Below are 12,957 nucleotides of genomic sequence, written 5' to 3'. Positions count from 1 at the left end.
GAGGTAGCTGTGAAGTTATATTATTCTTGACAGAGATATTATCCTAGGAAAATAGGAGAAAAAATGGCACAAATACAGAGTTAATAGTAGAAGAGCTTCTAGACTAATGAAGACCCATGTAGAATCCCTGGAGTCAGAGGTGAGATGCCTGAGAAAACCTTGCCTTTAGCTCTCCTCACTCCTGCTCACAGCCAGTGAGTCCCTTGCTCCACTCATAGGAAGGGATCTTTAAGGCAATGAAAGCAACTCTAGGAAAAGTGGTTTCTAGGCTTCAGGGGCAACCCTTAGGAAAAGTGCTACTCTAGGTTGTCTTCTAAAAGCAGATTTTTTGAATGTTAGCTTGCTTTACCTTTCAGTTAAATAGTTAATAGATGTTCAATGTAGAATATTTGGAAAGTAAAGAAAGGTCACAGATGAGTTAAGAAGGGAATCCAGTTTGTGTATCATTTGCTACCATGTCCCTGGTTCTTAGAAGGAATTTCTAGTAAGGCAGGTACCCTACAGAGGCTGGAGATGGGCTCAGACAGCAGCACGCCATCATTGTGCTGGCCTCCTGCTTTTGGACACCAAATAGCCAATGTAGATGCCTCAGGTGTTCGATTGGGAAAACAACTCCCAAAAGAATTGGGCTCTGGGTTTCTACCTTGATTCTACCACTTATAACTGTGTGATTTGGGAAAGTTACTTAATCTCTCTGCAGCTCAGTTTCCTTATCTGTAAAATGAGATGATGACGTTCTTTATCTACTTCATGAAGTTATGAGGATTAAGTAAAATAATACATGTAAAGTATCAAGGACGGTGATTGGGACACTATGAGTACCAAATTAACACTAAGTAGTAGTGGTGGTACTGGTGATAGTAGTTAAAGTTTTCATCTTAATCCATGACAAATTTGTGAATCTTGACTTCTGTTTCCTGGTTGTTCCCTCATTAAGGAAAAACTACGCCAATTACGAGATTGCATTATTGGGAAAAGGCCAGAAGAAGAAAATGTCTACAGTAAGTAAAATTTGCCTGCTATTCAAAAATAATAGAGTGGAAAATGCAAGGACAGTGGAGTCAAACAGGCCTGAGTTCAAATCTATACTCTATCACTTCCCAGCTGCTTAAACTGGACAGTGTCTTAATCCTTGGTATTCAGGGTCCTTGTCTGCGAAACAGGAATGATTTTACATATATCTGGAAGTGGTTGTCCAAGTTAACAGATAAAATACTTTTCACCTTCTCTGGCCCATAATGGACCTTCAATAAATGCTAGTTACTTCCTTTCCTTTGACTTCTATGTAAGTTGCAAATAAGATAATTCTCCTCCAGTTGTTTGGTGTTTTTTTGTTGTTTTTTTTTTGTATGAGTCATTATATAGGGTATTAAATTATTAAGGAGTCACACTTTTTTTTAATAAGGTAGAATATTCTCAATATAGTCAATTCTCACAACTGTCCACATGTGGATCATTTTAAATTATAAATTTCGTGTTGCCTTGTCCTGAAGCTATCATGCTTCTTTGCAACGCAGATTCTCCTTGCTAATAATTAACAGTTGCTCCCAGGGGGGAAAGCATTCGTTTGAATGTTAACACAAACCAAACATTATTAAGATGGTAAATCTTCTCCAAAGATAAACAACACATTCCAAAACTGAAAATAAATTACGTTGTCACTCTCTGATCACTCTGTCCCCAAGTCCCTACCCCTGCACAGATAATTAAAAACTAACAACCACTAGCAAAGCTTGAAAGCGTCCATCTCTTCCATTTTCAATAATATTGCATAGCTAGTACTTCATGCTGAAATTCACCATGTTAAAATTCATTTTCTTTTTTACATTATTGGGTTGTTATCTACTTTTCCATAGAGAATTCTTTAAGCTCTCTTAGAAATATTTTCTAAAACAGAAATATACTTTCTAAAATAATTAATAATAATAATTAATAATAATTATTATTATAATATATAATATATATTATAATATATAATATATATATAATATATTATATAATAGTATATAATTATATTATAATATATAATATATAATATACAATATATAATTATAATATATATTATAATAATATTATTAATATTAATAATTATTAATAATTATTATTAATTAATAATAGAAAATGTTTTCTAAAACAGAAATATACTTTCTAAAATAATTAAAGTCATAAACACAAGACTAATTTACAACTAACTGAGTTCTACAGACCTCCATTGTAATGTGGAATAAGAGTAAAATTTTAACAATGTATAAAATTACAAAAAATATAAATAATTTTACTAAGAAACACTAAGTAGTAGTAGTAGCTAATATTTATTAGCTATCTACTATACACTTAATATTATCTTATTAACAACCCTTTGAGATAGGCATTAGTCCCAATTTATAAGTAAGGAAACTGAGAATCTGAGAAACTAAGAAGCCCCTAAACACACAGATTACAGACTACAACCTACGTCTATTGGAATCCAAAGTTAATACTCTTAATCATTAGGAATTAACTAGTTCCCCTTCCAGCCAAAATGGAATAAGTAGTACCAGACACATCCTCCCACTGTAAGAATGCAAATACTGGGCAGAAAAATGAGGCAACTGATTTCAGGGAGTAAACAATAGGCAGCCTAAGACTATAATCTCAGAGAAAACCAAAATGTATGAGATATCTCTCATGATTGCCCAGGAGACTGATTTTCTGGCTACAATCTGTGCAAAGCAAGCAAGCAGTCCTGTCAAACTGAGGGGTGCAAAGATCAGAGTTCAGGGCAGCCAGAGCTGCTGGGATGTGTATGGTGGGTCATTGAAGAGGAGGTAGCTGCGTAGAGAGGTAACCTCAGAGGGAGTGAGGGACTCCAAAAGTCTGTGGCTGAGAGACGAGCTGTACATGTGCAGGGCAAGACCACTCAAGGCATACAAGGTAACTGCTTTTAGCACTTTGAAGGCAGAACAGAGACACTGGAGATGGGGCGGAGCCAGGAAAAAGCCAAACTGGGGATGTTTGAGTTCTGCCCTGCCAGAGAGGAAAGGTCTCCTTAACACTTTGTTAAAACACCTGGCATCCTGCTGTGACACCCAAGAGGTATAATGAGTAAGGACTATGACTTAGAGTAAGACCTCCTCTAGACATGCCCCAACAAAGCCTAAAACCAAGCCCCTACAGGAGCCCCACAGAAGACAGAGTTTGTAGGCTTAGTCCTACTGAGAGCCTTAGAAAACACCTTGGGCTAACTATAGGTCAACACTGAAAAAAGCAGAAAACCAAGCTTACCACAAGTTCATGCCAGTAATCAAACTGCCTGCTAAAACAAGAACATACACTCATCGAAGGAATATTACAGAATCCAGAATATACAACAGATTATCTTTAAAGTCCAGTGTTCAGGGCTTTTTTTTTAATAAAAGAAGAGGTATAAATGAAAAATGTAATTCATAGAAAAGAAAAAAGAAAGCCATCAATAAAAACTGAACCTGAGATGATCCTGTTGTTGACCTTAGCAGACAAAACTTTAAATTATGAACATATTTAAATTAATGAAAAATATGGTTTTAAGGAGTGTACAAATATGAAATCTCAGCAGGAAAATTGAAGCTATATAAAAGAACCAAATGGAAATTTGTAGAAATTAAAATTACAATAAGAAAAATGAAAAATTTATCAGAAGAGCTTATCAGCAGATTGGATATAGCAAAAGTAAGAGTTAATGAACTTGAAGACAGATCAACAGAAATTATCCAATATGATGAACAGGGAGATAAAAAGACTTTAAAAATGAACGGAGCCTCAGAGACATGTAGTACAATATAAGACAGTCTAGCATACATGTAATCAGAATCCCAGAGGAAAAAAGAATGAGTTGGGGCCAAAAAATTTTAAAAGAAATAGTGGTCAAATACTTTCCAAATTTAATGTAAACTGCCTCCATACTGTTCCAAGAACTTCAAAAAATTCCAGTTAGCATAACTGTTAAGAAAACTACATCTGGGCAACTTGTAGTCAAACTACTTCAAGTCAAGATAAAGAGAAATTCTTGAAAGCAGCCAGAGAAAAAAGACACATTACATATAGAGGGAAAAAGATAAGCATATTCCATATTCACTAATTGCTTATCAGAAACATGGAGGACTAAAGACAGTGCAATAATATCTCTAAAGTGCTAAAAGAAAAACAAATGACAACTTAGAATTGTATATCCAGGGAAAATAATCTTCAAAAATTTGTTGAAATAGAGACGTTTTCAGATAATCGAAATCAGAGAATTCATAGACAGCAAAACTGCAATGTGAGAAATGCTAAAGAATGTCATACAAGGTGAAGGGGTTATTAACAAACAAAAACTCAGATCCACACTAAGGAATAAAGAACACTGAAAATTTTACAAAGCAGATAGAAATAAAATATTATGTTTTCTTTTTTCTCATAAATTATTTCAAAAACAACTGTTTAAAGCAAAATAGTAACACTTAAATTAGGGATTATAGCATATGAAGAAGGAAAAGATGTGAAAACAATTATGCAAATACAGAGGGTGCAGATAAGTGGAATTATATGGTTGCAAAATTTTTGTAACATGTAGTTCCAAGTATGGAATATAAAGAATCAGTTATAAAGAAGAGGAAAGATTAAGGTAAGAAAGATGAAGTGTCAAGTGTAAGACATGAAGCATGAAGAAGTACACTATTGTCTCTAAATAGACTGTAAGTTAATGGTACATATCTTAGTTATAAAGTAGGTAGATAGATAGATAGATAAAGAAACTAATAGAGGAAATAAAATGTAACACTAAAAAGCTATTTGATTCGCCAAAAAGTAAAGCAGGAAAGTAGCAAAAACATAAACAAAATGGATTAGTAAATAACCAAGAACAAGATGTTAGTATTAAACTGAGTCATATCAATAATTGTGTTAAATGTAAATAGATTAAATGTATCATCTAAAAGGTAGACATTTTCCAACCTGATAAAAAAGTAATACCCAACTTTGTGCTATCTAAAGGACATGCATTTTAAATATGACACAGATAGGTTAAAAGTAAAGATGGTGAAAGATCTACCATGCCAATAGTAAGCATAAGAAAGCTGGCATGGCTATATCAATACAAGACAAGATGAATTTCAATACAAAGAGTATTACAAGAGACAAAAGAAGATATTACAAACTGACAAAAGGGCAGTTCACTAGGAAGATATAAAAATCCTAAATATTTGTGTACCTTAAACTGTGTATGTATTTATGAGTTTTATCAAAACTCATGAAGCAAAATTTGATAGTACTCAGAGATGTTTTCACCTATTTCTTAGTAATTGATAGAAGAAATAGAAAAAAATCAGTAACAATATAGAAGATCTAAACAACAGTGTCAACAAACTTGACCTAATTGACTTTACAGAACAGGGCATCAAAAAAATTCAGAATACACGTTTGTTTAAGGTGTACATGGAAAGTTCAGCGAGACAGAACACATACTGGACTATCGAAAATTTTCAATAAATTTAAAAAGATTGAAATCTTCAGAGTACGTTCTCTGAAAGATTTCAGTCTTGAAATCTTTTATCTCTTACCACAACAGAAATAAATTAGAATTTAATTAAGAAATTAGAAAAAAATCTCTCAAAAGAGTTAAGAATTAAATACAACATTTCAAAATAACCCATGGGGTCAAATAAGAAATCACAAGGAAATATTTCAACCTGAATGATAAAGAAAACACAACATTACAAAATTGTGGAATGCAATCAAAACAGTACTTACAGGGAAATATATGGCTATAAATGTGAAAGTAGAAAAGATGAAAAATTTAAGATCAATGATCTAAGGTTCCATCTTAGGAAACTAGAAAATGAAAAGCAACTAAGTCCAAAAAGAGCTGAGAGGAAAAGAAAATAATAAGATCAAAAATCAATGAAACAGAGAAATAATAGAGAAAATTAACAAAACCAAAAATTAGTTATTTAAAAATGTTAATGAAATTGATAAGCCCATGGCAAAAATGATCATGCAAAAAAGAGAAAACAAGAGTTACCTATATCAGGAGTTAAAATGAGGCTATCACAACAGATCCTACAGACATTAAAAAGATTCTAAGGAGATATAATTAAGTTTTTGCCAATACATTAAACAACTCAGACAAAAAGAGCAAATTAATTAAAATTAAAACTTACCAAACCTGACTCCAAAGGGGAAAGAAAAGAAAAACCCTACACTTCTCTGAGTAAATCTCTTTGTAGTCTGACTTTTAGAACTTTGTTAATATTTTACATATTCAACAAACTAAGATGAGACAGAGAAGGGAACAAGATGGAATATAAGCAGAAGAAAACGAACCTAGCAGTATTACAAGTAAATAACATATCCACACTAAAGGGGGATAGAAAAAAAAAAACAAATAAATTTAGAAAACAGCATATTCTAAGACTAAAATTAAAAGAAAAAAAACAGTACATAAAAATTGTATTCTATACTCCAGTTCGTAGGTCTTATTTCTCTACAGGGGTATAGTTTAGCAATTTCAAAACTACTTTATGTATATCCTAGCATTGAGTAAATAAATAAATGCACTATTGATAATGAGAGCCAGGTTTCCTATTGTCAGAGAAAGGAGTTACAACTAAGGAAAGAAGGAAGCCCAGAATGAATCTTGTAGTATTGGATTGGAATTGGAGGTAAAAGCATAACAACTCATGGTTGTTAATATTGGGTTGGCCAAAACGGTCGTTCAGGTTTTTCCATAAGATCATATGGAAAAACCTGAACGACCGTTTTGGCCAACCCAATATATATGTTACACATAAATGTAGAAATATAGTTGTATATATATTTCCTTAGCTCTGTCTGCTGAGAGCACCTAGAAACAATGACAGCCCAGCAACAGTGAGCACATCTAGTACCTAGATCTTAGTTCACAAAAAGAAAAATGGCTAATAAGCATGTGAAAAGATGCTCAGCATCATTAATCATCAGGAAAAAGTAAATTGAATTACACTGCGGTACCAATACACAACAAATATAGGTAAAATTTTTTAATATTGTCAAAGTTAAGCAATTAGAATGTGGAAGAACTGGACATGCACTGCATGCATTGCTGATGGGAGTATAAAGTGTTGTGATGACTTTAGAAATATTAAATATGCACTTACTGTCGATAGATAACCTAGCTATTCAAGAGAAAGAAAAGATGGAAAATATGTTCATTCAAAAACATGTTCATGAAAGCTCATAGCAGTTTCATTCATAGTAGCCAAACTGGAAACAATCCAAATGTCCAATAGGAGATTAGGTAATTATATTGTGATATAGTCACACAATGGAATGCTACTCAGCAGTAAAGAGGGATACCTACTATCACACACACAACCAGAATGCATCTCATGGATATTATGCTGAGTGAAAGATACCAGACACAGAAGAATACCTGCTGTAAGATCCCATTTATCTGGACTTCTAGATAAAACAAACCTATAGAGATAGAAATCAGCTCAGGGGCCATCAGGGGTAATGGTGGGTGAGAATTGAGGTAAGGGGGCACAAGGGAGTTTTCTGTGGAGATGAAGTGTTCTCTGTGCTAATGGGGGTGATGGGTATGCTGTATAGATTTGTCAAGAGTCATCAACCTATACACTTAAAAATGTATGACTTGTACTGTATGTAAGTAGTTCTGAATAAGGTTAATTTTAAAAAATACTTGAATAGCTCAGGCTAAAAGAACATCAAAGCAGAGTAGGAGTAGCATCGACATATATATACTACTAAATGTAAAATGGATGGCTAGTGGGAAGCTGCTGCATAGCACAGGGAGATCAGTTCGATGCTTTGCGAGGACCTAGAGGGGTGGGATAGGGAGGGTGGGAGGGAGGCTCAAGAGGGAGGGGATATGGGGATATATGTATGCATATGGCTGATTCACTTTGTTGTACAACAGAAACTAACACAGTATTGTGAAGCAATTATACTCCAATAAAGATCTATGAAAAAAAAAAAAGAATTCATCAACGAAAAAAAAAAAGCAGAGTAGGAAGCTTTTATTATTAAGTGTCAAATAAATCTAAAACCATAATAATGTGGGACAAGTGTCAGAAGGAAAAAAGACAAAAATTTAAAAAGACATAGTTTCACTTAGTGGCTGGAGGTTAGTACTTTTTAAATCACGTTGTGAAACTACATAGTCACTTCAAGGACAAAAGTAGTCAAACAATAAGAAGAAGCAACCTTAAGATAAATATTGAGCGAAACTCAGTAGAATGTGCTTTTTTTGTCTTGTAGATAAGCTCACCATTGTGCACCATCCAAATGGTAAGTGTTTGGTGTTTATAGAAGGATTTAGGACTAAAACAAAGCTCATAGTAAACCAACTTTTATATTAATGTAAACCTAATGTGATTAAGCTGGTCACTGTAAAATCTCACAGAGATTTTATATTTATAAGCAAAACCACTTGACATCCAAAATAAATGTGAGATGATTCTAGAATAGCAATGCTAGAGGCGTTGTGATATAGTAAAAGAAGCACGTGCTTTGAACTCTGACCTGGCTCTTCACGACTTACTAGCTGAGACCTTTGGCTTAAACTCTTTAAGCCCCAGTTCCCTCATTTGTAAAATGCAGATAAGAATTCTATCAGCTCGGTGCTTTGTGTCCACCTACAGGGGTAGGATAGGGAGGGTGGGAGGGAGACGCAAGAGGGAGGAGATATGGGGATATCTGTATACATATAGCTGATTCACTTTGTTGTACAGCAGAAACTAACACACCATTGTAAAGCAATTATACTCCAATAAAGATGTTAAAAAAAAAAAGAATTCTATCGTGGAGAATTACTATAAAAACAGATGATGATCTGTGTAAATGGAGCTAACGCTTGATAAGTGGGAGATGTTGATAGAACAAATGAAATTGGAATGGCACGCAATAGCTGGAGGGGTTCCCTTCAGTGTGATGGGGGAGGATGGGTGCAGAAGGTAGGGAGGGTAGAGGGGAGCTGCCGGCCAGCTGGGGGCTGTCCCATGAGCTCCAAGCACTGCCTTGCAGCCTGAAGCACAGGGCTGACTGCAGGAATGGAGAGGCACGTGGCTGGGATGGAAAGTGAGACACCTGTGAGAAAAGCAGGAAGTAGCATGGGCCAAGGTGGAACAGTAGAAACAAACTTTTATTAAAAAAAAAAAAAAGTGTGCTTTGCAATTGCCTGATTCTGGTAAATGGGGAAGAGAAAAAGAAGAAAAAGGCATAATCAAGTGGAGCTTGTTATTCGAAGATGTTGGATTGTTTCTGAGCTGCAACAACTCCTTGAGGATCCTATTCTAGTCAATCCCTATGTGTAGGAGAAATTAATACCTACTTGTCAAGGGTGCTATTTAAATATGCCCTTTTTGGTCCCTTTAATATTTTTTCTCTTTACCCATATCCTATTCTTTGCATATACATTTTTTAAGTGCTGAATAAAGGAATTATTAAATGTGTGAACAAGTGAAGAGATAGTAACAGAGTTTGTATTTCTAGGTAATGAAAATGCCCACAATGAAAATGTGTCATATAACATACCCTTTGGCAATAAGGTGGGTTGTATATATCCTCATTTTTATAAAATGCAAAAAAGAATTCTTTGTTGAGAAAGAATATGAAAGCCTTCTATGCTGACTGTGCTTTGAAACATTCCCACAAATGTGAACTAAATAGGTCACATAAGCATTTGTGTGCAAAATCCATGAGCAATAATTTAAAGAAATTAACTGTTCTGAAAAAAGCAAAGAAAGAACTCAAAGGAAAAAGGCACTGAGGCCAAAGTGTGGCTGAATTCAGCAGACCAAATAAATCTTAGAGGAGTTATAAACACATCTTCTTTAGCAAAAGGAACATGATGAGCCTATTTGAACCACGATTTATACAATCCTTAAAGTCTAGTTTTAAGAAAAAATGTAATGCCAAAATATTGTTCATATAAATATGCATTACTTCACATTGTAGAGTTAACTGAAAGTAAATTGCTAACAAGAAGCCAGAAATAACACTAGGGAAAGACAGCAGCAGTGGAAAGCCAAGACCAGTTCAAGACAACACCACTGATGTCCTGTCCACAAATTTTTCTTCATAAAAAATCATGCTATTCCAACTATCTACATATGTGATGTAGGACATTTGCACTGTTACCCAGGGTCATCTGGCAGCTGGATTTCTTGCTAAAATCCAGAATTAGGGCCCATAACAAACCCGTTTTAGTTTACCAAATTTTAATAACCCTTTAAGCTCTCTTATGCTTCAAATAAATCATACATAATTATAAAAGTCATTCACCCTTAAGAACTGCTTGAAGTATTTGTGTTTCTGGATCATTCTATGGCCCACCAATGAGCTATAGACCTAATGGGTCTACAGCACATATGGACCTAATGGGTCTACAACACATAAACTCATGAGACTCATTTGACTGTAGCAGAATTGTGAGGTACCACCTAGCCCAGGAGTTTATGAAAATATCTTTGTTAAACAAAGATTATTCTACAAGATCTGGAGGACGATCTTGAGAGCAAGATTTTGGGTAAGAGGAAAAGAATACAAATTCCCAACGCTTAGGCTATTCTCCCTCAAAAAGAAAATAAAATTTGAACTCAAGGACTTTGATGTAGTTGAGCTTTACAATGACTCTTTCCTTTAAAGATGGAGGACTGTCTTGCCAGTTGCCTCTACAAAGCTGTTTTTCCGTGACTGTGAAAGGCAACTATGACTTTATCATGTTTCTTTGTTCAGCCTTAAAATGGAGAAATGCTAACTCTGTCTATTTTTTTTTCCTTAGCTTCCTGCTCGACTCCAAGTTGAAAAGGAATTTGGTTTCTGTTGCAGGAAAGATCACTAAAGAAGGTAATATATCAGCTATATGTTTTTAGAAAACCTAAAGCAGGCTTATTAGGAACTTGAAGGAATCATTTGTCTAGCAAACAGAATACCTTAAATATTTCATTGTCTTCTCCTGAAAGGATAAACATGTGTATTTTTCAAGCTAAAGGTGATTGTTCCTTAGAAAGATTTATTATAGGGGTGACTTTATGCTAGGTAATCAATTTCAGGTGATGATCCATTTTTCACTAATACATTTCCTGTGATCTTATTTTCAGGTTATTATAATAAAACTCAAGACTCTGCAGACACTTTCTGGGTGAAGCAAGCTTGCATTTGGATTGCCCGCTGTCTTCAGGACAAATCTATACTATGAAAGCAGAAGCAAGCTTTTGAATTTCAGAATTTGTTATTGACACAATTTATTGGCATTATACCTGCTTCAGATGAGTATATCAACATTAAAATTGAATGCTGTAGAGCAATTGCATTCTTTGAAAATTCTTGCGTTTTACAATGCACTTTCCCACTGAAGCAGCTATTTCCCATTTTTAAAATTAAAGAAAAAACAAGAGCAGAGAAGTTAAATGCTCTGTAGCAAAGTTACTGGGCCTGTTTAATGGGCTAGCCTTAATCGTTTACTCCCCGCTACACTTAGAATAAGCATAAAAAATACAAATTTGTTTTGTACATATTTGCTTTTCCAGTGGATGGTCTATTTTCTGAATTTCTCACATACAAAGCTCTAATTATTATTGTCACATCATGTTTGCAGCAACCTTCCATTTTTTAGAGCTTGTTTGCATATAACCTTGAGAACATTATTTTTTTAACTTTCTGTGTCTCAAATAAATATAGATTTTCACAACCTATATTCTCTATTAAAAGGCTTATAATTTCATCATCCCATTTCTTAGAAGCAATTTATGAGCTTAGAATAGAATGCGGTTTTATCATTCTATGATTTCTACCCACAGTTGCTGCAAATTAAATAAATGTTTAAAGCTATGTCTGACTTTTCAAAATAAATGTATGAGAATTAACCACTAAATTCTTCTGCTTACCAGTTTACAGAGAGAAGTCTACCAAATATTTTTTAATTTCACTGTGTAGGGCCCATAAAGTAAACACACAAATGATTTTTTTCCAGCTTCTAAACAGTGATTTATAGGGATATATATTTTAAGTGATTCTGCAAAACATTGCCCATAAGTTTCTCATGACCATTAACACTCTTAAGCTCAAGTTTTAGAAAATAACATAGTAGTTTGATCAATCCCTAATAGAAGGTGCTTCTTGATTATGACATTTGGAAATTTGATCCATAGTTTCACATCTAAGCTTTCAAGAAATGGAATGCCCTTCCACATACTGAGCCCCCATTTCTATGGCTTGTTCCACCCAAAGAGTCATGAAAAGCAATAGGAAAACCAACTGCTTTTCTATAATTTTCTTCATCTATAAAATTCAAATGTGTCTATTATCTCTAAAGTAAGAATTTCCATATAGGCCTGTGACTGGTGCCTACAATTCCATTGTCAACTTTATTCTTATTAAAAACGTGAAATCTAGTAACAGGTAAAATGTCAACTTTTCTAATTACAAAGCAATTAGATCATTTCTTACCTGAGAACCAATTCAGGGTGGAAGTGGAAGATAAAGCATGAATGTTATTCAGTTTTTTAACATGGAAAGAAATCTAAAGTCAGCACCTCTAAGTTCTATCCTTCTGAACTGGGCTAGTTTAGAATAAAATCATGGCAAAAAGCCCCTTTAATAGTCTCTTTCCCTAGATACTCTGGTCCTTGAAATCTTATTACTTTGTCATCACAAAGAAAGGGAGGAAAAGAAACCAGAAATAACTGAGGTCCTCCCTATGACTCCTGAACCATGGTCCCTCCCCTCCTTGACTTATTAGGCTTGTCCAGAGCATAGAAGACAGAGAAGTTTGGAGTTGGGGGATCAGAGAAGCTCACATCATGCCTGTTGCATTGAAGGAAGAGATGAAAAGTAGAGAAATGCAAAGGCAGAGGAAGGGTAATCCAAATTTAGGAATGATCCCAGATAAGAATATCCAGAAGGAAGCAATATTTTTTAATCTCTGGGCTTTATTCTTAACATACAGAATACTGTCTATCA

At 34.4% G+C, this 12,957-nt stretch overlaps 1 protein-coding gene across 4 annotated transcripts in view; it reads left to right on the top strand.

The window, feature by feature from the left end:
* BANK1 (B cell scaffold protein with ankyrin repeats 1) overlaps positions 1-11,320 on the top strand; it is a 314,550-nt gene extending 303,230 nt beyond the window's left edge. For 3 of the 4 annotated variants that reach the window (XM_061191673.1, XM_061191672.1, XM_061191671.1), the window contains exons 13-17: positions 938-1,001; positions 8,254-8,283; positions 9,487-9,542; positions 10,778-10,842; positions 11,097-11,320. In XM_061191673.1, coding sequence (XP_061047656.1) covers positions 938-1,001; positions 8,254-8,283; positions 9,487-9,542; positions 10,778-10,837 — 210 coding nt within the window. In that variant the 3' untranslated portion in view covers positions 10,838-10,842; positions 11,097-11,320. The remainder of the gene's footprint in view (positions 1-937; positions 1,002-8,253; positions 8,284-9,486; positions 9,543-10,777; positions 10,843-11,096) is intronic. The other variant, XM_061191674.1, reaches the window with a different exon arrangement.
* The last annotated feature ends 1,637 nt before the right edge of the window (positions 11,321-12,957 follow it).

Source organism: Eubalaena glacialis, chromosome 5 (assembly GCF_028564815.1).
Source record: "Eubalaena glacialis isolate mEubGla1 chromosome 5, mEubGla1.1.hap2.+ XY, whole genome shotgun sequence".
NCBI classification, from domain to species: Eukaryota; Metazoa; Chordata; class Mammalia; order Artiodactyla; family Balaenidae; genus Eubalaena; species Eubalaena glacialis.
The sequence above is the reverse complement of the archived record's forward strand: the minus strand, read 5'-3'. Positions and strand labels throughout refer to the sequence as shown.